At 35.2% G+C, this 25,408-nt stretch overlaps 1 protein-coding gene across 2 annotated transcripts in view; it reads right to left on the bottom strand.

Moving 5' to 3' along the window:
- The window catches only part of LOC123867262 (netrin receptor UNC5B-like), a 95,795-nt gene that overhangs the window by 56,298 nt on the left and 14,089 nt on the right, over positions 1–25,408 (bottom strand). For both annotated transcript variants that reach the window (XM_045909241.1, XM_045909242.1), the window contains exons 2-3: positions 21,886–21,971; positions 10,302–10,874 (exon numbers count right to left, since the gene is read on the bottom strand). In XM_045909241.1, the coding sequence (XP_045765197.1) occupies positions 10,302–10,874; positions 21,886–21,946 (634 nt within the window). In that variant the 5' untranslated portion in view covers positions 21,947–21,971. The remainder of the gene's footprint in view (positions 1–10,301; positions 10,875–21,885; positions 21,972–25,408) is intronic.

Raw genomic sequence — 25,408 nt, 5'->3', positions numbered from 1 at the left:
CCGTTGGCTTCCTATTAAATAAAATAAAATAAAATAAAACTAATAAGGATAACCGACATTAAAAAAATGTTAACAAGGAAATTGAAATTAAATTAATCGCTTCCGCTTATTAATTGTGCAAGCAAAAGTCTTCCCACGTCAATCCTAATGAAAAAAGTCTAACAAGATCGCCGATTATATAATGTAGACCACGTTCCGTCCAACGGACGATAATTGCTTTTCATTAAACAATTAACCGCTGTTTTGGCGCGTTCTAGGCGATCGGGAGTTAATTAACTAAGGAAATTGGGTTGGTCACAAAAATCGCTTAGTCAGGAGAGCAACTAATGAAAATAACCGGTCAAGTGCGAGTCGGCCACGAAAGGTTCCGTACGAGTACCATCATACAAGAAATAATGTTCTTAAATATATATGACGGCCATCTCGAAATTTTTATTATTTGTTATAGCGACAATAGAAATACACACTCTGTGAAAATTTTAACTCTATCCTATTACGGTTCCTGAGATACTGCCCACTACAGACAGATGAACAGACGGACGAACAGCGAAGGCTTAGTAATAGGGTACGGAACGCTACAGAAGGATAATGATCAGAAGTGTTTGTTTGTTCGCCAACTCCTCATTTCATCTCATTCAACTTCTCGAAAACTATTAATACAAATATTAATTAAGAATTTATAACACCCCCGACAAGTGAAGGTTACAGTAACTAGAAAAGAGCTGATAACTTTCAAACGGCTGAACCGATTTTTTTGGGTTATAGCTAAGAACACTTTCGATCAAGCCACCTTTCAAACAAAAAAAAACTAAATTAAAATCGGTTCTTTAGTTTAGGAGGTACGATGCCACAGACAGATACACAGATACACTCGTCAAACTTATGACACCCCTCTTTTTGGGTCGTGGGTTAAAAATAATACAGCTATAATAAGGTAGTCAAGATTTCATTGTGTAACGAATTTCCTTATGAAGTTGCCGCACCATGAAAGCCCGGATGTTCTCATAAAATTTGGCCAGATGGTCCCGGACGCCTTCGAAATTGGAGCAATTTCGTGGAAATCCGTCATATTATTTATATAATAGGCTAATTTTTTACGGTTTAATTAACTTTTTGTTTGTTTATATCGATCAGATGGGATGTAAGCTATAAAAAACATATAAAAATGTTCACAAAATGAATTAGTAAAGATTAATGGTGAACTACGGAGTATATACCTAAAAAAAAGTTCGCAAAAAATCGTCGTTTCAGTTCTAACACCAGTGCCAGTCAAAATTACAAAAGAGGGCAATAAAACTTGCTATTAGTATCCAGAGTTTTGGATTGTATTGTACCTACCTACTACTGTTTGGTGGATACTGATGGATACCGTGCTTTTACTTATAGTTCCTTGAAGAGTTACAGTTGGACGTTTACTTGTTTCTCTTTGGCAGAAACAAGCATAGCGAGCAAACGAGCAGGTAGGTCACCTGATGTTAAGTGATTACCGTCGCCCATGAATACTTGCAGCACCAGAGGTACCGCCGATGCGTTGCCGGCCTTTCAATAAAAGGTGGTGTTAGAAATTTAAGCGACGAAATGTTTAACAATGCAAGTCTCCATTCATATTATTTATAAAAAACAAAATAATGATTTAAAAAGAAGACGACAAAGATGAAGAAGAGATAGAATTCTTAAATAAGCAAGAAATCGCATAAAAAAAAACTCAAGAAATCTAGAAATTGCAATTTATTATGAGTTTCAAAAACAGAATGACAAAGTAGGTACGTTTGGAAGCGCATTCAAGAATAGTTTGATAAGTTTCGCGAAGTGTCACATAAATAACAAATGTTTTGAAATGAAACTAATATTCCCTAGTTCACGTCCACTTGGTGCAAAATGAACGTTTCAACTCTTGAGTGCTTTAAGCGGAGCGGAGCTATAAATCTGGTGAGTGTACGCTCCATTACTCGGCCGCGTCCCGATGTAAGAGCGCACTTTAGCAACTGTACAGTTCGCAAATTCGTATTAGTACAAGAGTTCTGTGCAGACGGAAATTAATATTAGAACAAGAGTCAACTGTACATATAGTTCGGAAATTCGTATTAGAACAAGAGTCAACTGTACAGTTCGGAAAGTATTAGAACAAGAGTCAACTGTACAGTTCGGAAATTCGTATTAGTACAAGAGTTCCGTGCAGTTCGAAAATTCGTATTAGAACAAGAGTCAACTGGACAGTTCGGAAATTCGTATTAGAACAAGAGTCAACTGGACAGTTCGGAAATTCGTATTAGAACAAGAGTCAACTGGACAGTTCGGAAATTCGTATTAGAACAAGAGTCAACTGGACAGTTCGGAAATTCGTATTAGAACAAGAGTCAACTGGACAGTTTGGGAATTCGTTTTAGAACAAGAGTCAACTTTACAGTTCGGAAATTCGTATTAGAACAAGAGTCAACTGGACAGTTCGGAAATTCGTATTAGAACAAGAGTCAACTGGACAGTTCGGAAATTCGTATTAGAACAAGAGTCAACTGGACAGTTTGGGAATTCGTTTTAGAACAAGAGTCAACTTTACAGTTCGGAAATTCGTATTAGAACAAGAGTCAACTGGACAGTTCGGAAATTCGTATTAGAACAAGAGTCAACTGGACAGTTTGGGAATTCGTTTTAGAACAAGAGTCAACTTTACAGTTCGGAAATTCGTATTAGAACAAGAGTCAACTGGACAGTTCGGAAATTCGTATTAGAACAAGAGTCAACTGGACAGTTTGGGAATTCGTTTTAGAACAAGAGTCAACTTTACAGTTCGGAAATTCGTATTAGAACAAGAGTCAACTGGACAGTTCGGAAATTCGTATTAGAACAAGAGTCAACTGGACAGTTTGGGAATTCGTTTTAGAACAAGAGTCAACTTTACAGTTCGGAAATTCGTATTAGAACAAGAGTCAACTGGACAGTTCGGAAATTCGTATTAGAACAAGAGTCAACTGGACAGTTTGGGAATTCGTTTTAGAACAAGAGTCAACTTTACAGTTCGGAAATTCGTATTAGAACAAGAGTCAACTGTACAGTTCGGAAATTTGTATTAGAACAAGAGTTAACTATACAGTTCGGAAATTCGTTTTAGAACAAGAGTCAACTGTACAATTTGGAAATTCGTATTAGAACAAGAGTTCTGTACAGTTCGGAAAATTAGAACAAGAGTCATCTGAACAGTTCAGTTTGTATCAGAACAAGAGTTTACTAGATAGAGAAAATATCTAGTAGAGTTACTCTGGCTCAACAAATTGTGAAGCTGTAGTTGCAATAGTTTAAACAAAATTTTTAGAGACCCCCACTTTTTTGGATGTAACATTTGTCATGTCAATTTTTTGTATAAAACATAGCCTATGTCACCCGGACCATAAAAACACCTCATTCATCGAAATTGGCTCATTAGTTTAGGCATTACATACATACATACATAGACTGCTAAAGTCATAACCCTTCCTTTTGAATTTGCCGTAGTCGGGTGAAAAATAGTCTGCCTGGGCAGGCATATTCGTTACCAAACTGTGTGCTTGTTACACGTTGGTACGTCTGTGTGATATGTTTGCCTAGCTGTCGACCTCTGTAGTGTGGTTGCTTTAAAAGAGATTTGCTAAGTCTATTGTTTGTTCTCTATGCATTTTCAACTAGCTGGAGTTTTTGTATTAAGCGCAGCTTTGTGGTTAAACGATCGTTTTGTAAGCTTCGGTAGCTTTGGCAGCTTTTGACGGACAATTAACAAGAATACAAGAATTTGCATGAATAGTTTTGACTATCCTTTTTCTTTCTTCTCACAAATAAATCTTTACGAATCTACCGATAATGATATAAGTATTGTGTATAATTTTTCGCATTGGGGCTGCACAGCGTTTGAAGACCTACCACTAGGTGGGCAGACAACATCAAACGAGGCGCTGAGGACTGCTGGATTCAGGCGTCGTCGCATGCCCCTGGCGTGTGGAAGTCCCTGTACGAGACGTACGCCACATCTATCGGTTGGTGATGATGATAATAATGAACGCTTTTTTTTAAATCCATACTTATAATATTATAAATGTGAAAGTGTGTCTGTCAGTCTGTCTGTTAGGTTTTCAGGGCTCAACCGCAGAACCGATTTTAATGAAATTTGGTACAGACTCGGGATACAACCCGGGGAAGGACATAGGCTACTTTTTATCCCGAAAAATCTAAGAGTTCCTACGGGATTTAAAAAAAACCGAAATCCACGCGGGCGAAGCCGCGGGCATCCTCTAGTTAGTAATAAAATCACTAATACTAAATGGACCAAAAAGATAAAAGGTTGAGGTAAATAAAAAGCAAACAAAGGTATCATAAATCCTAAGCAAAGTTATTATCAAAATATTTGATAATAGAGTCTCAATTAATTTAAACATACTTTTACGCACAGTTGTAAAAGACATGGCACAGGGCAGATGTAATAAATTGTAAGCGGACTTTATTAAAAGCGCGCAAGTCAAAACAAATAAATCCTCGACACAATAAATTATTAACCACAAAGTGTACTTTGTTTTTTGGAAGCACTTACGATTCGCAAAAACAAACATCTGCCTCCACGCAGTGGTGGCGTAAATTCTTTTATCTTAGCCGCTTTTGAGACAAAATTCGTATAAATTTTTCTCACGTTCTACTTGAACGAATTTGTACAGCATTCATAGAAAAAATTTAAAAATAAATATTTCGATTCTTCTCTGTGATCTTTTCGTTATTTTGAGTCCGTGTCTAAACTCAAAAGAAACCAATAAAGTGAAATAAAGGGTTATAGGGCAGAATAGCATCATTGGATATTTAAAAAAACCCCCCGATCAATTGCAACTCAAGGGTTCCGTACTGCCGTATAAAATTATGTGCTTTTTATTAATTTACATGGCGGCTATTTTGTTTTTCATAGAGGCAATAGACACATTTTAAATCTCTACTTATTACGATTCATGAGATACAACCCGTGGACGGACAGACGGACGGATATCGAAGACTCAGTAATAGGGTCTCATTAGAACTCTTCGGGTATAGAACCCTAAATATAAATATTATACTAAAAAGTCGCAAATGTTCACAATACAAAAAGAAACCTCAGAGATAGATAAACACATCAAGCACAAAGGAACTTCAAAACGTATTAAAATTTCTACATATGTTCCTAATTATAAATAGTGAAATGCCTCATTTGAATTCTTTTGAAGCTCTGAAAGGCAATCTCCTAAAGCAACAAACACTTCCAAAGGCAAAAGAACGAGATTCTAACGCTTGGCAGAATACCAAACACTTCAAATTAAATGTACATTGAAATCAAGTTTCAACAGCACACGACTTCAAAGTTCTAACGCGTTGCAGTAAAAACGTGGCGAATTTGGCGACAGAATCGCCAGAATAAGCACGCACAGTTGAAACTCATAAACGTCTAAATATACATGAAGCAGAAGCAACTAAGACATTCTCACTTGCTCCTAATTGCGCGAGGCAACCGTGTGTAATAGAAACGTCTCTAAATTTCCATCTCGACAGTTTTAATTGTTCCGCGAGAGCTTTAAATACGCTCCCAAGTGGTATCCATGTAGCTATTAATGATGGTACCTACAGGATCGTGCGTGTAAAATTGTCGCAGCTAAGACTCCTTGTTGGAGATTTACAAGCTGCCGTACTTTACTCAATCTCCGGAGTACATTGGAAGTTTAATGGCACACATGTTACAGATAAAAGGCCTATATATTTTGTACTGGCACCGAAATGACAATTTATTTTATTGTGTCGGATTAATATGTTATTTATTGTAACAAATGTTAGAGCACTAATGGATATAATTCTTTTTGATGGATTGTGTGAATGAATAATGTTATGATAGTCTGATTTTTCCTATCCGTTTTAGATTGGGCTAATATTTTTGGCCCCAAATTTTACGCCCCCAATCGTTTAAAGACCAAATATTATAATGTTTATGGTTATTTTTAACGATACTAATTAATATTTTAAGGCCGATTTATCTATTTGGGCTGCGAATTGCAAACGCCAGTCTCAGTTTTTATCTAGTGCTTTGGTCTACAAAATTTGGTGTAAAATGTTCATTTTCACTGTCTCTAATTAAATCAATGAAATAAAATAAACAAAATATCTATCTTTTCTTTGAGTTGCGTTTGAAACTTTTAAGCATATAATTTCAGAACTGCTAAGCCTGATAGGCGTAAATGATAAGTGGCAAGTAACACCGGTGGCGGAGGCCTCGCACAGCGCTATAAATCCAGCCAGCAACGTTTCATTTCCTGAATAAGATCCACACCAAGTGAACCGTGTAGATATAGTGGAACACGGCCTCCTGGGTTGCTTTATATGGAAATCTATTGCGGGTCTATAAATCAAAAGGATTAACTGGGTAGTCTAATTAGAATTATACGCACTACGTTAGCGAAAACTTCTGTCTGTTAATTTGTTAATGCGGTGGTCTCGATGAGGATTTAGATTTAATTTAGTATTTTTTTGTTTCAATTTAGATTTAAGTTTATTGTATAGAATTGTCAATTATTATTATACCTAAATCTGTATGTTGATAGTAAATAATTTTTTACCATTTGTTAATTTGTTTTCCTATCAAATATAGATATAAGTCGTAATTAATAAATTAAAATGCTCTGTAAGGAACGATATTTGATTAAAACCGGTCAAGTGCAAGTCAGACTTGCCCACAATGGGTTCCGTACCATTTTACAAGAAAGAGCACGTTTTTTTTTAATTTTCATCATCATCACTATTTCAAATTTTTATTATGTGTTGTTATAGCGGTAACAACAGAAGATTTTAGATTTCTCTCTATCAGGTACCAGTTTAATTTTACCTATCTTCCCTTTAGTTTATCTATTTATCTTTCAAAACGTATACATTCAACATTGTTACCATTATTATGAAAAATAAATAATAATTATTTATACCGACCGACTCCGTAACTAAATAAATAAAGTATTGCTTGCTTGCTGTTAATAAACTCATATTTACTGATATTGGTATCAGAAATAATACGACAAACAAGAATAATATTTTAATGGCTAGTCACTTAACTATCGATACAAGTTATAAAATAGGACGCGATAATTTATTTTAACTCGTAAAATGCTTGTAATTATGATAGAAATAATGTTCGCTTGTACTTAGTCTGATTTGTAAAGTGCAACATTTTTACTGGACAACTATGTGATAATATGCTATCGTAAAAATATTTCTGCAAAATATATATCTATAAACAATTATAAAAGTAGACATTTGAGAAGTATGGACTATATTTTAACAGGGCTCTCTCCATCACTCGTTTCATACAACCGTAGTTCCAATTTCATTTGAATATTAAGCAACCAAAGTCCATGAAATTTTGCAGACATACTCTAGAAACTAATATCTGTGTCTGTTTGTTTTTCAAAAAATATGTAGTTTTAAAATTACAGGGGCTCAAACATTTGTATGAAAATTTTTAAGACCGCGTAACTTTGAAACCGAATATTTTAACAGAAATCTGGAAAACCATAGACAAAGAAATTAGTTTCTAAAATATTTCTGCAAAATTTTATGGACTTGGTTGCTTAATATTCAAATGAAATTGGAACTACGGTTGTATGAAACGAGTGATGGAGAGAGCCCTGTTAAAATATAGTCCATACTTCTCAAATGTCTCAATGAATCAATGAAAATAGTTTTATTGTACACCACAAAATTAATACAGAAAAATCATATACAAAGTAAAATAAAAATATAAGCATGTACAATTTGTCTTCCTTATCGCTAAGTACCTACCTAGCAATCTCTTCCTCTTCAACAGATGGTGCAAGTATAGACATCAATGTATAGTATTAAAATACATAAATAATACACAAATATAATTGAATAATGTAATGCTATAAAAAAAGAATCATCTAATATCAAACCGTTTACGATTAAATCGTTTAAATAGTAAATATTTTTTACGACTAATTAATATCCATAGAAAAATAAGCGGTTAAATATCATCCATGTACGAGTATATTAAATCATGATCGACATAAATCTATGTAATGGCTTCTTCGACGTTTATTTAATAAAGCGCGGAAGATTTATTTCCATTTTAGATTGAATTTAATTGAAGCTTGGCTTAATGGATTTCGTATTTAAAATAATAACTACAAATCTTTGTTCTACATGATTTCTAGTTTTATTAACCCCCAACCTAAAAAAAGGGGTGTTATAAGTTTGACGTGTGTATCTGTGTATCTGTCTGTGGCATCGTAGCTCCTAAACGAATGAACCGATTTTAATTTAGTTTTTTGTTTGAAAGCTGGCTTGATCGAGAGTGTTCTTAGCTAAGAAAATCGGTTCAGCCGTTTGAAAGTTTATTAGCTCTTTTCTAGTTTTCTTATAGAGGTTTTTGTGTCGGGGTTTTTTTACATTTTGAGTTATATTTTTTGCCATTTTACTATTGACAGCTCAGACTGATCGCCAATGGTTTACTTACCTACTGTTAAGTCCGTTCTTTATGTACCAAAAGCTTCATCAGGTCTTCACAATATTATTACCTATGTATATGAATTTTTCAAAAGTTTAGTCTAGATTCTAGGTGGTCATTATTATCATCATGATCAACCCATCGCCAGCCCACTACTAAGCACAGGTCTCTTCTCAGAATAAGAAGGGTTTATACTTTATACCATAAGTCGCCACACTGGCCGAGTGCGGATTAGCAGGCTTCACACACCTTTGGAGAATTCTCAGGCATTCTCACGTTGCTTTTCTTAAAATGCACATAACTCCAAAAATTTGTAGTTGTTGTGAGGTGTGTACTGTGTACCTACCAAGAATAATATCAATATAAGTAATCAGTATATCAATTTAAATAATATACCTAAGAGGTCGATGTGTTAACCATAGACCATAGCCTAATCACCGTATGCAAAGATGTGGTTGGTACTTGGTACCTAGTAATAGCACGCAATAGGCCTATAATGTAATATTATTATGAAATAAAAATAAAATAATTTAATATTATGTCAAGTTTCTTGTAAATTTAATAAACGTCGTTAGGAGATAAGTTCGTAAGCTTAATTGAAAATGTTTTATTGGAGTTGTGAACTAGTTATTTTCTCTTCAATATTGAAATGAATATTAATGAAGGGAATTGTGACTACCAATTGGCTTTTCACTTGATTACAGATTCGGATGAAAAATGTAAATAAAATTCAGCATAAGTTTGCTTATCGAGTTCTGAGTTAAAATGATATACTTAGATGTTTTTCTAAGAGCGTACAATGTTTTCAAATTAAACTACGGAGTATTTTAGTTGCAAAAATAGTATTTGTACACTACTTAAACATCTTTGCATAGTTCTTCCACAATTGAAATTAAATGCAATGCAAGGTGCGGGATAGCGCAGGTGACATGCGGAAGTGCGGGGCGTCCGTCCCCCCGCCTGCCATACATAAGTACATAAAACCGCGTTCAAAAATAAAAATAGAGACGACTTTTAGTACGGCTCTCTTTCAAAAATCCTTTAAAAATACTGAAGTTTTATCAAAATATACGAGGATTTCATGCGGCAGGCTCCTTTATGGCTCAGAGACGACTGCAGTGGAACGCGCGATAAAAGTAGGTTAGCCCAAAATAACGAACGGAAACTCTCAAATTATTAGTTTTGATGAAATGTTGCTGCACGCCCCGTTTGCACCGGAAATATGAATTTTAGAGCTACACCGATATCTAATTACAGTTTATTGACGGTTTTATTGCTGTTCATGTTTGGAGAAACATGATATAATTTGATGTAATCGGTAACATAATTCTAATTATAAACCAAAAAAAAGTGTTTGGTGTCATCGTACTGAATGATTAAGGTGTCAATAATAATCATCGTATTTTAAGCGTGCAAGCGTAATTTTTTTTATTACATAAAATGTTAGTCGTTGACTGTGATCTAACTTGGTGGTAAAATGATGATGCACTCTAAGATAGTAGCGGGCTAACTTGGAACGGGTATGGTAGTTTATGAAACGCATATTCCTTATCCGTTTCTACACGGCATCGTACAGGAACGCTAAAAAGCTTGGCGGTACGTCTTTGCCGGTACTGTAGTAATCAGTCACGGCCACAGCCTTTAACGAGACCAGACCAGAGACAGTTTAGATAAAAATTCCCAAATTGCCCCTGCTGGCAATTGATCCCAAAACCTTCCGCTGTCGAATATCCATGGGATTTAACTATGTGCAGGTGAAAACCTTGGCAATACCTTACAGTATATGATGACAAAAATAAATTCTTAAAATACTCACATGCTAATTCTACAATAGCCGGTTGACTTCTTATATCTCCTCGACTGCTCCACGCGTGGCAAGTACACGAGAACCCATCTCCACCAAAATATTCGTCCAAATGATCCCTCGTTACATTACACTCCGCTTCAACAATCCTCACACCGCTTTGAGGGTCAACAAACTCAAATTGCGTACTTCCAACCGAACGTACATCATTACATTTGAAGTAAACTTGCAAGGCGTTCGCTGCACGACACCTTAGCATTGCTGGTTTGTTACGAACTACATAAGCGTGTTGCGGTTCTAGTAAGAACATTGGAAGGTCATCTGTTGAACTTTGCAGTAAATGATCTCCTGATAAAGAAGGCAGTTCATCTGCATCATCTCTATTCTCATGTTCATCTTCTTTATGAGACTCATGATCATAATCTTCTTCTAAATAATCTCTGTGATGTGGCGGAGGATTGTTCTTCTCTGAATTATATGGATCTAATGCTTCTACGCCAGCTGGATGTGCGTATTCAGGCCTTAGTGGTATTGGTGGTGTTGGAGCGACTGTACTATGTTCTGGTTCTGTTGAGCTTGGCTCATCTGTAACAAAAGGAAAATGATTCTTTAATATTTATTGATTAAATAAGATTTACTTGGAATGGGCAACTGTATGACAGCCCGAACTATGAACTATGAAAACTGTATAAAGTTTTGGGCTCTTTTCTGAGAGCACCTGTTGTCAACATAGTCGGTGTGATATGCAATAATGCAATAATTTTGGATATTCTTCGAGGTCCAGGTTGTCTAATTACAGAATAAGTGTTAATAGACTCAGCGATACTCGAAATAAATGACAACTGTCATAATAATACGTCCCCTAAGTAGCGCCATCGATTTCTCCCAAAAGCCCGCACCTGGTTTGACGCCTCACTCGCGCCTGTTTACACGCAAAACATAGCTGATATTTGGATACTGTATACATTTCCAATCTTCTCAATTACCCTTCAAAACTAAACTTTAAATCCAAGCACTAAAGGCGAAATTTTAACGATTCAAAATTTATGCACCCTCGTCAAAATTTTGCTCAGAAACTGTTATCAGTACATAAGTGTATGTTACTCTTACAACAGTGCTGACAGTAATTCCTCAAGGACTGTATTATTATTTGGAACGGGGAATGGCACAAAAATAAACCGCAACTCGAGTGAAGCGAGGATAACTTAATTAGTTTCACTTCCGTTCAGTGTGTTTCTATTTCCGATTTCGTAGGGACCGAACGCTATTTTCTTCTCGACTCTATTTTTCCTTAATGGGATTTGTTTCGATGGATCCTTACCGCATGCTGCGGTTTCAGCGACCGTATCAACGTTATTAAATATTCTAATTCTCTGATGTGTCTCAGGTTTCTTGCTGGTTCTTCTCGGTAGGAACAGCATTCCGAACCAGTGGTAGATTACTTTGACGATTCAAAAGCACTTGTAAAAGTTTAACTGAATAAAAATAATTTGAATTTGAATTTATTTTTCTGTTTCTCTAATAGCCTGGTAAACTCAATAAAATCTTCCTAATTTTTTTCGAACAATATACTTAGTTATTTTATTAGACTTAGTTACACTTTTATTTAGAAAATATTGTGCTAGCTCTTTTTAGAATCTACTTTCCAAATCGGTGCTAAAGTGGTGGTAATAAGTGTATGTCGCAAGCTGATTATGAGAATTCAACATTTTGAGCCTGAAGAAGTTGTTAAATAATTAAATAATTCATTTCATTTCGACGTAAGTAAATAATTGTGTTATAAGCAAAAATATTATCTTTTCACAAATCTATAGATCTAAGTATAGATAGGTAATTATTATGTGTGTAAAATGTGTTGCATATTTTCAAAAATATTGCATCTACCTACTAAATGCTGGATATAAAATAAATATAAATAAGCTGCAATGAAGCTTGAACAAAATAACACCGCCATCAAGTTATTGTCTTCCAACCTCCAAGAATAGAACGCCCATCAATATTTACGAAGGCTTTAAGCGGCTCGGCTTTATTTATAATCATGAGTTCGGATCGATATTCCTGTAATTTCGGCCCATGTCACATACTTATTTATTCTGATGTAGGTAAGCCTCATATGCTATTAAATGTCGGGTCCAAGAATTTGACTGAGCCTCGTTTATTCCATCATCATGATCATCATCGTAGGTCTCTTGTAAGGACTTCCACATGCCACGGTCTTGCGCCGCCTGAATCCAGCGGCTCCCTACCACTAGTTTGATGTCATCTGTCTACCTAGTGGCGAGTCTTGAAACGCTGCACTTTCCAGTGCAAGGTCGCCATTCCAGTACCTTGAAACCCCAAAGTCTATCGGTCGAATTATGTGCCCTGCCCATTGCCACTTCAGCTTCGCAACCCGCTGGGTTATTGGTCATATTGGTCAATCTGGTTCTACTACGGACCTCCTCATTTCTGATTTGATCACGTTGGGAAAATCCAAGCATAGATCTCTCTATCTCGCTGAATGACTCTGAGATTTCAAATTCCGAACAGAGCTTTTAAATTATCACTTGAAATTCTGTGACTTCATTAATAACTAATTTGTCCAATTAAGTTTTCAACTCAATTAACATTTTTAAGTTAATTTCTTCAAGAATATATTGTTTACATTGGTCCTATTGAGTAGTCTGGGATGCTGCTCCTAGGTTCCGACAAGTTGAAGAATCGCATTGCCGATGATATGATGTACTTTCGAGTAATTTATTTCTGATTTGATCACGTTGGGAAAATCCAAGCATAGATCTCTCTATCTCGCTGAATGACTCTGAGATTTCAAATTCCGAACAGAGCTTTTAAATTATCACTTGAAATTCTGTGACTTCATTAATAACTAATTTGTCCAATTAAGTTTTCAACTCAATTAACATTATTAAGTTAATTTCTTCAAGAATATATAATATCTTTATGGTGCATAATATATTTTAAAGTTAATGAACATTCCGTTTCTTATCGACATCGGATCGTGTGAAGCTGCTTGTGATTCAAATTACAAAACCACTCATTTACGGTTTCATCATTCGGATCAACATTTTTAGGGTTCCGTACCCAAAAGGTACCAACGGGCCCCTATTACTAAGGCTGAGATCTATAGAGGATAGATCTCTTTGACTTTGCTCAGACTTAAGACACTGTTGAAACGAGACAGCGTTATACCGCTGGCATAAATCTGTCTCGTTTTCACGTCTAAGCAAAGTCTAAGTGCGCTCTATAGATTTCAACTTAAGACTCTACTGTCCCTTCGTCTGTCTGTGTGCGGACTGTATCTCGTGAACCTAAGTGAATAAGTAGAGACCTGAAACTTTTACAGAATGTGTAATTCTATTCCTGCTATAATAGCAAATACTTAAAATTTCAAAATCACCGCCTCGAAAATTGAAAAAAAGAGTAATTTCTTGTACGGAACCCTTCCTGTTCGAGTCTGACTCGCACTTGATCGATTTTTTACTGAACGAAGTGCTTATTCTAATTATAGGCAGGCGTAGCTATGAATCGAATATAATAAATAAATATGGCCACTTGGTCTCTGCCAGAGACGACTGACGAGCAAGAGAATTTTTTAATATTCGTATCGTGCGACAAATTTGAATTTTACGGGACCATAATTGAATGCTCTTGCACGATATTCTAGTACACATTAGCGACATGATTTATGTAGGTATATGAAATGCTGTTTAATCAAGCTTTTAAAAGAGCAACCGCCGAGTTTCTTGCTGGTTCTTCTCGGTAGGAACGGCATTCCGAACCAGTGGTAGATTATTTTGACGATTCAAAAGCACTTGTAAAAGTTTAATTGAATAAAAATACTTTGAATTTGAATTTATTAAGGTACTTAGGTACTGCAATTATGTGCAAAACATAACATAAGCCTGTAAACTAAATTTTTTAGTCTTTATAATCAACTTAAACTATAATATTACGAATCACAATTTTTAATTGCAAGTTTAACAAATAGGAGATTTTTAGAACTTTTTTGACACCCTATCCAGCAACCTAGGAATAATCAAATCATCTGGTTTAGTACCTATAATATTGTTAGCTTGCATAACCATTGCTGTTTGCGTAAGTAAGTATAAATTTAAAACCAAAGTTTCGTAATCCATTGCGCGCCTCGAAAATTGATTTTAATTTTATACATAACCCATAAACAACGCAACGACGAAGCTTCCAGCTGTGATCTTGAAATCAATTTTGTGTTTTGTAACAAGATTAATATTGTTTGGGGAATGCTTCTGTGTGGTCTTTCTACTAGTTGCTATGTCGTAAAGAGCCATGCTGTAAATTTTATACACTTACATTATGTTTAAGTGATGATAATATGTAAATAAAAATTAATAAACTTAATTTTTTTATTAGTTTTCCTATAGTAAGTTTATTGTAATTTGTAGGTAATCAACATAATTATAACAACAACTAACTTAATATTATATTGTCACTATTTATTATGAATTACATTTTTTTGTCAAGCATAGTAAAATATTTAAATATTGAATCAAAGAATGTCTATATACGAGAATTTACTCCAATGTACCGTTCCCGTGGCAATTTTGAAAATTCGGCTTTATTTCATATCTATTTTATAAAGGAAATTATTGGAAAACTTTCCTGGAAACTTTCTGGGTCCAAGGCTTTTGGGCTGAGCGTTGATGAATCAGTCAGTCAGTCCGAATTTTTATATCTATAATGATATATTATCTATACTAGACGCACTTTTCTAGCATGTTTTTCAATAAATTTAACATGCTAACTCATTTTAAATTGTATTTATTTGAAATAAATATACGTGAACTACTTCCAAAGTTCAAAATAACGTGGAGAAAAATATTTGAACACTTCAAAACGTCAAAGAAGGTTCATAAGATCAATCACCGTTTACTTTCAAAACGTTAACAGCTACGGTTATTTTAACAAGTCGCTCCATCATGTTCAATATGAACATTCTATCAGATGAACTATTACTTTGTATGGTATGATGAAGTATCTAAATCTTAAATATATAAAAGGAAAAGCTAAATGCCGGACTGACTGACTGATCTATCAACGCATAGCTCAAACTACTGGAACTATCGCTATTATGACGTAGACATGTGCTAAGGATGTATTTTTGAAAATTCAACCCCATATTAATTTTAAACCCCTATTTTACCCCCAAGGGATAGGGGGTAAAATAGGGGTTTAAAATTTGTGTAGTCAGGCTAGTTTCGATATAAAGCCCAAAATTGTTTTTTTTTTTTTTAATTTTTGCCTGTCTGTCTGTTTATCTGTGTGTGCTTCAAAGTTCTATTGGACGGATATGAACACAATATATAGTACCTATTGAAAGCATAAGGATGGATTTTATAACGGACGGAAAAACAATAAGATTCGTTTGGGATACCTTAAATTCGGGTAAAAATGACTACACATTCTATTACAAGTTATACAGAGGAAATTTTAGAGCATTAAGTATTAACAACTTCAAAAGGAAGAGATCACTGTAGTGATAAGGTATCTATCCTACATTTTGCAACAAAGAAAAAGAAAAAAAAAAGGGAGAGATTTTCGATTTCGTGTCTGAACAGAGCTCGTGAAATCGGATGAATGAAATGAAGATGTTTTGATAGTTTTAAAATTCCGTCCAACAAGACCAAATAGGAAGGAGAAAATGAATGCAAATGGAGAAATTCCTTATTGCTGCAGCGCGAGGAGAAATATGTTAGTCTGATGAATGGTCGGATTCCGCGGGCTCCTAACGAGATCTAAAAACAAACTGACTTTCATCTTATCCGAACAAAAAGAAACGCTGTTCATACCAACGATTGGGAGAAGCTTTACACAGCATTTCTCTCTCTTACCAAAACATAAGACCACTTGGTCTAACAAGCGTAAATTAAAAGTTTATAACACCCCCGACAAGTGAAGGTTACAGTAACTAGAAAAGAGCTGTTAACTTTCCAACGGCTAAACCGATTTTCTTTGATTATAGCTAGGAACACTCGCGATCAAGCCACCTTTCAAACAAAAAAAAAACTAAATTAAAATCGGGTTATTTGTTTAGGAGCTACGATGCCACAGACAGATACTCAGACACACAAATACACAGATACACACATCAAACTTGTAACACCCCTCTTTGTGGGTCGGAGGTTAAAAATAGGTAATAGACGAGAGCACAGACTACTTTTAGGTGTGTAGCTTGAAAGATTAGAGTCATCTCGAGTTGAAAGGGACCGCCTCCTGTCATTTTGTCCGGCATTCGGATAATTAAGAATGGGATCGACGCTATTAGGGTTCCTTGGAGCTAATGAAATGCAATGGTAGTTTGGTCGGAACGTTAATGGATTTTTTAATCTCTTTCTATTTCATGCATCCGCACTGATTCTAATCTTATTTGGTTTCTTTTTGGTTTTGCAAATTAACTACTAATTGGACTGATTAATGTTTAGATACGTAGAGTTGGTAGTTAGAAAATATTTTTAAAGCCTTTAGGCATTTTGTGCTTAGGTTTTTAGCTGAAAAATAATGATTAAAAATAAGTCACTTTCAACGTGATTTTATAGTCGCACACTAAATCTGGCTCTAGAAATAGAAATTGATAAAGTTCTCACATTCTTACTAAACTAGTTAGTTTTTTACTAACTAACTTAGTTTTTTCACTAGATTTTCTTAATTTGATATTAAAGCATTCGTTTAAGTACTTAAGTTAGTAGTAAGTGAATAGCTCTATTAAATTCCTTCAAACAGTTAAACACAATCACTTTTAGTTTTCAAATTAATCGTTTTATCTAATGATATCTATTATATTAAAATATTGTAAGTTCAACAAAAAAAAAAACAAGTGCCAAAAAATTAAATTCAAAAGAACAGTATTATATAGGAGTACCATAGATACCACTTCTATAGCACTATTGCTTTAGTAGGTAAATGAGGAAATGTAATTAATGACTTGCTCAGTCAAAACAACATAGCAACGTAAACAAAACATCACATCTCACATTTGCCACCAATTTGTAACACGTTAACGTTAACCTGCCGCTCTTCAATGATGCAGGAATAGTTGAGCTTAGTATGAGATCTTACTCCGTAACAATGTTGATAGGAATCGAGTGATAAACGTTGTAGTGAAATAGACTTTAACGGCCTTGCCATAATGCTCAAGTTTGAAAATATATCTACAACCAGCGCTCCAAACGGAAACATTGCGAAATCAAAATAGGTAATACCGAATATTTGACTTGAAATCCTTCACTTTTAGATCCATTTTAGTTTGACAAGTTTCAGAGTTCTTGAGATGTGAAATCTCATACTAAGCGCACAGAAATTGAAACTCGATTCACATTGAAATAGGAACCTCCACACGCCACAGCTGCTGTGAACGGAACAGAAAATAATAGAAGACTCCCCGGAGACGCCATTATAACTCGACTAACAAAGGGATTATCTTGTTTGGGAACCTCTTGACTGGCACTCGACTACTCTTTGTATATATCGTGTTACATTTACAAAGTAAAGGTGACTATTGAAGCAGTTTTTGTGGGTGTGGTCGGCTTTTATGTTTTTTTCTGCAACTTGGTGAGAATCCGCCGGTTCCGATGCTCAAAAGATTTTCGAAGGTAATTTCGGATTTGGGTTTGCACCTTGTCGACTTGTTTTTAGAAGAAGCGAAGATTTGAAGTGAGCTTATCCCTTGCTTTTGTGTGAAATTTAAAATCTCTCGGGAACATGTTAGCTAATGTGTTGAATACACTTCTACTTAACTTATATTTTAACTACAACTTCTAAATTGTAAACCGAAACCTTACACTGAATGAAAGCCACGGAGCTCATTTGATATATATATTTGTAATCTATTCAAGGTTTTCTATGAAAGCAATGTTAATATTGATCAGTGAAGCAGCAATGTAAAACCAACCGATGTCAAAGATAAGAAATTGAGTTAGTGAATCACCCATAAGCTACTTTATAGATTTTTAAAGGGGATTTACGCAGATGAAGTCGCGAGCGTCATCTAGTAAATTATATTACGAAGTGCGACAGAAAAACATTAATTTAATATGAACATTACATCCATTAAGTCACGATACATGCAGCTGTAATAAACTGCAACAGAATGCCCCTAACGTTTGATTTACGCAAACGTTATGAGCAAATAGCCGAGACTTCCATTAACTAGCGAATCTTTTTACGTCTCAGAGTTAAGTGCATTTACGAGTAACTGCACGGAGTTGAGTGAGGGCTGAGGCGTCTTCAAGCGGATGCGGACGAATCCTTGAATGTTTTATGACGCTCCATTTTGAGAAGATATATCAAAGTTACAGACACGGGTGTTTAACTATTTTTCCTAAAAGTAGATTTCAATAAACTGAATCAGCTGGGAGACATGTACCTATGCTTATTAGATTCAAAATTCAACTACTAATCACAAACTCTTGACCTACCTCTTGCTTTACAACCTCTTTCATTGCCAAGAGTGCTGGTAGAGATCTCTGCTTCGTTGTTGTATTTTTAACCCCCGGCCCAAAAAGAGGGGTGTTATAAGTTTGACGTGTGTATCTGTGTATCTGTCTGTGGCATCATAGCTCCTGAACTAATGACCGATTTTAATTTAGTTTTTTTTTTGTTTGAAAGGTGGCTTGATCGAGAGTGTTCTTAGCTATAATCCAAAAAAATCGGTTCAGCCGCTTGAAAGTTATCAGCTCTTGTCTAGTTATTACTGTAACCTTCACTTGTCGGGGGTGTTATAAATTTTTAACTTACACTTGTTACTGTTACTAATTTTTAACTTACTGGAAAGTCTCACGAATCTTAATCAAAATAAAAGTCCAAATAGAAGCTGCATCAAAACTATAATAAGCTCCAATACTTTATCGATGCACTCAAAATGCAGGCGGGTATAACGACCGATACGAGTACTCCTATCTTCAACATTACTGTTGATGTTTTATTCGACCATATTCATTTTAAGCACCACTCATTACTTGTTATTGCTTGCATGTGTTATGTTCCATGATAAAAATGTGTGAGTGAATCCATTAAAGATTTTTTAAGAGGATCTATTAACCAATAAGCAAATGGTGATTTAAAAGAGGACCATTTTCTCTGATAAGACGAAAGTGCTTATAAATTTTAGTATACGTCATAAAGAAATTTACCCAAAGGAGATTTTGGATAAGCTGTATTCCACTTCGTTAAAATTAATGATGAAAGTTCCAATCTGAGTTGTGGATCCCGATGCTTTTAAGTTTATAAAAGAACTGTCAAATTGATGGTTGATTCATCCGATAAATTAATAAAGCAAAGCAATCTGACTTAAACAAGTGTTAATTAAAAATTTATAACACCCCCGACAAGTGAAGGTTACAGTAACTAGAAAAAAGCTGATAACTTTCAAAGGGCTGAACCGATTTTCTTGGATGATAGCTAAGAACACTCTCGATCAAGCCACCTTTCAAACAAAAAAAAACTAAATTAAAATCGGTTCGTTCGTTTAGGCGCTACGATGCCACAGACAGATACACAGATACACAGACACACAGATACACAGATACACACGTCAAACTTATAACACCCCTCTTTTTGGGTCGGGGGTTAAAAAAAAGACTAGTGCATAATTCCGTTAGGAATGAAGCGAATGAAAATAACTATTGATCAAAGGTTGTTTTGTACTCCATCTCACACTTGACCGATGCTGCTCCAGATAGAGAAGGGCTTATTGATGAGAACACTTCATCAACGTCCGGGACGTATTCCCGAAGCTCGAATGCACTTGATACTATGCTTCACTCACAAAAGCGCCGCGAGATAAATGCGTTTCCATTATCAGCTTTCGGAAAACGGCTAATTTTAACTAAGTATACTCTTGATTACTAAATTATAGGCACTGGTTGCTAATCTAACAGGTTTATAATTACAGTTAGCTTATGCTATCGACTTCCCCGTGGACGAAATAAATTTCAAACCCCTGTTCTAACCCTTAGGGGTTGAATATTCAAAAAAAAAAAAGCTTATACATAATAGCTATAATTCGACATGCCAATTATTATCAGCCTGATCCGTTTAGCACATTGAGCTGTGCGTTGACAGATTAGTCAGTCAGTCAGTCAGTCAGCTTTTCCTTTTATATATGTATTTAGAAGATAGAGAGGGGTCACGACTCTCGGAAATGAAGAAAACGATGCAAATATTAGACTAGACTATCAACTTGCTGACCTACCTATAAAAATTTGTTTGGGTAAAATTTCTGTATAAGTTTTTCTTGAACACATTGAAAATTTATTCTTTTATATGTATTCATTTGTTTATATTTATTTATCTATTCATTCATAATTGCGCAATTATTTTAAATAAATTGACTTTGTGTTCGCAGCTATAGCTGTTGCACATACAAGTAACTTCTTATAGTAAAATCAAATAGCTAAGTTACAACTTACAATGCTAAAGGTAAGTTTGTATTCACACAATAAAATGTAATTCGTTAGGTGATTGTGTTTCTATAGATGGTTAATGCGAGAGTCGTGTTCGGAAGTCGCCGGTGGGTCGTCACGATTTAGTGACTTTTTGCTATCTTCCCATTCTTTTTTAAAAACCGTCTTCTTCCCTTTTAGGGTTCCCTGGGAATCTTGAATATTAGGCACATCGATTGTTTTCAAAGGGAATTTCCACTTTTTTTATTGACTCTACGCTACACCACAATTACATCTAATGGAAAGTGATGATGTGACCTGAGATGGGACGCGTTTACAAAGAAGATACCTATTCACTCTTATCTATCACTAGTTTATGCCCGCGACTTTGTCCGCGTGGTTCGTCGCGGGTATCAGGTATTAATTAAAAAATCTTGGTGTTATCTTCAATAGTCCTACCGGAAAACACAAAGTTAGAACCTAGTAGATGTTTATTAAATTCACTCTTCGATCAGTCAATGTCGAATATCTTACGAGAAATTTAGAAATACAAAAATACAGAAATGCTCTGCGTCAAGAAATCGCATAAATGAAACCATCTAGATTCTAGAAGATAAAACGTGTACACAGAACCCTCTAAAAAGATTTCTTTACGAAGTTTTTGCTCGAGAGAAATCTTTGAATTATCTCTGGGTACTTTTTGCCGGGCGACCTCCTTATCTTACTCGAGATTAGGTGCTAAGACTTTAAGTGAAATTTCGGCATCTTTAAATTACTTCCACCCTCAGATATTGAGTGAGGTTGGTGATGAAAAAACTCGTTATAAAAAAGCCTTAAGGCGCTTATGCTTTTTTGTGTTTATTCTACATTACAATTATTGATAGACAGACTTAAATGCCTACGATACCAAGTAAATTCATATATTGTCCCTGTCAGAAATCGAACCCGGGACCTCCTACTTAACACAGTGCTCACCATTGAGCCCGGGACGTCATCAAATAAACATTTCGTGAAAATTTCAACTCTCTACCTATTAGGTACGGTTCACGAGATACAGACCGCTGACAAACAGGCAGACAGACGGACGGAGGACGGACAGCGAAGGCTTAGTATATTAGGGTCCCGTTAGAACCCTTCTAGTACGGAACTCTAAAAAGGTAAAGTATAGTCAAAGAGCTTACCATGTTTATCCGCGACGACGGCGACCACCCATAGCACGAGCAGCACGCTCCCGCGCGCCATCGCCTCACATGCGCGCGCGCATCACCTAAAACAATAACGCCTTGTTTGAGTACGTGAAACGGTCACCAATATTTGTACAGAACTGTTTGATGTTTGCTCGAACATAAAGGCATTTCAAAAGGCGAAGACAAGGATTGGCTGTGTACCAAGACATTTCCGTAAAAGTGAAGAATCCTTTTTGTACGGTTATTAACTTTTTAAATCGCTTCATTTACTTCAAATGCAGGAGTACTTTGAAAGAAATTCTGGTATAAAACAATTACCTGTAGGTAAAGCCTTTAATGCTTCATGAGTAAACAATAACTTACATTCACTTTTTTTACATCTCAGTTTTAGTACTTTCCAAATAAGTAGAGATTTCCAAATAATTTTCATAGAAATCATAAGAATTATAAATAACTGACCTGTACATTTTGACTTGTAACGAGCCTTGTAAATAGATATTCAGCAAAGCATAAGACAGGATACACTTGTATGTTTTACTCACGTAAATACCTAATTCACATGATTAACTTACGATATAACAGCTATTAACTAATGTAAACTCTCTTTTAAGTACATATTTTACATTAGTTTTGTTGTCAATAAATTACTTAAGTTACGGTACTAAAACTTACAGGTGTAATAGCGGCCTTACAGCAAGCTTTTTATAAATAAGATTATTTTATGGTCATATTTTTATAGAAGTAGTAGGTTTGTTTATTGCAACAAAACAAAGTACCACATAACAATGAAACAACAAAAAGACAAATCATAGAACAAAGTCATGTATTTAAGGGGCATGAGACGGGTCTGCCCGCGAAATTCAAATTTAATTTGGTTTTTTCGCAATTCGTAAACTAATACGACAACGTAGGCTTATGGTATTTTGATTGCGACAATGGCAGTATCATCCTCACAGGTTTTTATAAAAATCTTTACTTGAAAGGGTCCAGTTTAAGAAATTAGCTCTAGTATCGACTAATTTGTGAGAATTAGTCGACAGGTACTAGATAATGCTAATAATCCACCTTAACAGGGCTCTCTCCGTCACTCGTTTCCACTCGTTTCATACAATCGTAGTTCCAATTTCATTTGAATATTAAGCAAGCAAAGTCCATGAAATTTTGCAGACATATTCTAGAAACTAATATCTGTGTCTGTGGTGTTTTAAATTTTTCTAAAAATATGCAGTTTTAAAATTACAGGGGCTCCAAGATTTGTATGAAAATTTTAAGACCGCGTAACTTTGAAACCGAATATTTTAACAGAAATCTGGAAAACCACAGACATAGATATTAGTTTCTAGAATATGTCTGCAAAATTTCATGGACTTAGGTTGCTTAGTATTCAAATGAAATTGGAACTACGATTGTATGAAACGAGTGGAAACGAGTGACGGAGAGAGCCCTCTTAAGTAAAACAGTTCAACAGCTTATTCATGAGGGTATCTAAAAAATGTTGTCTAAACAAAACACAAAGTAACTTTAGTTAGCGTAGAGTTTGATCATATTTCAACGATAGCATTCAGCAGTCGTTTATTCTGTGTTGAATGCGGTAAGGACACTATTTCCTTTTTACTTCAGAACCGGCCCGCGCTAGCCTACAATGTTAGTCGGAGAGATAGCGACCGATTTGTTTAGCACGTTTGTATCAACCTAACTTTTTCACCTCCTAATTCCAACTTCTGCAACTTCGTCCGCGTGGTTTTGTCTTTAAAATGCCATGGAAACTTATTTATTTTAGGATAAAAAGTGATCTATATTACTTTCCAGGTATGTAAATAAAAGTCGATCCAGTGATGGAAAAAAAGCTTTATCTAACAGTATTTAAAACATAAACAATGTGAAAATTCAGATACTCGTTGTGTAGAAATTAATGATTACTGTAAGTAGATAAAACATAATAGTTAAGTAGAGAAACATGTAGTTTTTTAAAGCAACACGGAGTGGTGGCATACAAACATTTTCTGTAGTGAACGGCCGACAGACTAGCCACTAGTCTTTCTCTTTCAACGAACCATGTATTTTTTTAAATCAACATTTAAACCATCGAAATAGTTATTAGTAGTAACTATTGAGTTGTGGATTCGTTATGCTTATCATAACTTTTTTACATTTTTTTAGAGTTTATTAAGTTTAATGCTATTTCAGATACGTGTATGTACACATACTGGTTCTAAACTCGAAAGTAGAATCTAAAAGGTGTACTCATCTTGCTATCCTTTTCAAAACGTTATTCGTGAACAAAGATAGCAGCACTACTAAGACCTATTATCAGGAATTTTGTTTTAGAACTCTGCGCAAACCTCTGTGTAAAGTTTGACCGGTTTAAACACTTGGAATAAACCAGTAACTAGCTCTTACACCATGTCCCTTGAAGGCATTATGTGTTTTATTAGCCGCATTGTCAAGCGTTCTTTTGACACGAAACGTTGTGAAAACCTTTCGAGTCATAGTAAATCATGACTGTAGGGAAAATAGTTTATAGCTTTGCAACTAACTAATGTAGTTTCGAAAGTCTTTGTTTGCTTGGATACATTTTAACTTGATAAATACAACTTCGACTATGGCTCATTTTTATAGACTCTTCGATTTTATATTCTTCTGTGTTTTGTTGAAATGAAGATGTTATATTTATCTATCGACTAGTGGACATTATTTATTTATTTGATTTTTATACCAAAAATTGTAAGAAAAAATAAAGAATTTGTTATAGTTAAGTAACTACTTAATATTATTATGCTCGAAAACGTACTTTCATCTACGGTAAAATACAAAGTCAATACCTATACACATACCTACGAGTAGTTAACGAAATCATCTGTACATTTTATTTATTTATTCAGATACAAGTTGGCCCTTGACTGCAATCTCACCTGCTGGTAAGTGATGATGCAGTCTAAGATGGAAGCGGGCTAACCTGAAAGGGGTATGGGAGTTTTCATTAAACCCATACTCCTTTGGTTTCTGCACGGCATCGTACTGGAACGCTGAATCGCTTGGCGGCACGACTTTGCCAGTAGAGTGGTAACTAGCCACGGCCGAAGCCTCCCACCACACTAATCGAACGAGGAATAACACACAAAGTATTTCTTGCGTGAATCACATGCTCAAAAGAAAATCTGCATTATTTTGTTGCACCTGTTTAACATTGGTTAAGTTATGATACCATAAAAATCTTCCTCAGATAAAAAGAGTTACAAATCAGTAGTGCGAAAATTATCTGCTCACAACGCTTACTAACTACCAACAGTTTTATTACCATTAATGATTGTACAGTTTAATAAATTCCAGCGAGAATTATATACCAGTAGCGTCAAAATTATTCACCGGCGAAACATAAACCAGTCTATCCCAGACCGATTTGTGTCGAACTCTATTATTTAACCGTTCGACAGATTTCAAAGCGGTTTTACAACATTTCTTGCTCGAGCCCACAACCACGTTCGTTTATTTTTTTCCCAAAGTTCCAAAAGGGACC

The sequence above is a fragment of the Maniola jurtina genome, chromosome 7, assembly GCF_905333055.1.
Source record: "Maniola jurtina chromosome 7, ilManJurt1.1, whole genome shotgun sequence".
NCBI lineage: Eukaryota > Metazoa > Arthropoda > Insecta > Lepidoptera > Nymphalidae > Maniola > Maniola jurtina.
Note: the sequence above shows the minus strand (reverse complement) of the source record. Positions and strands in the feature narration are given on the sequence as shown.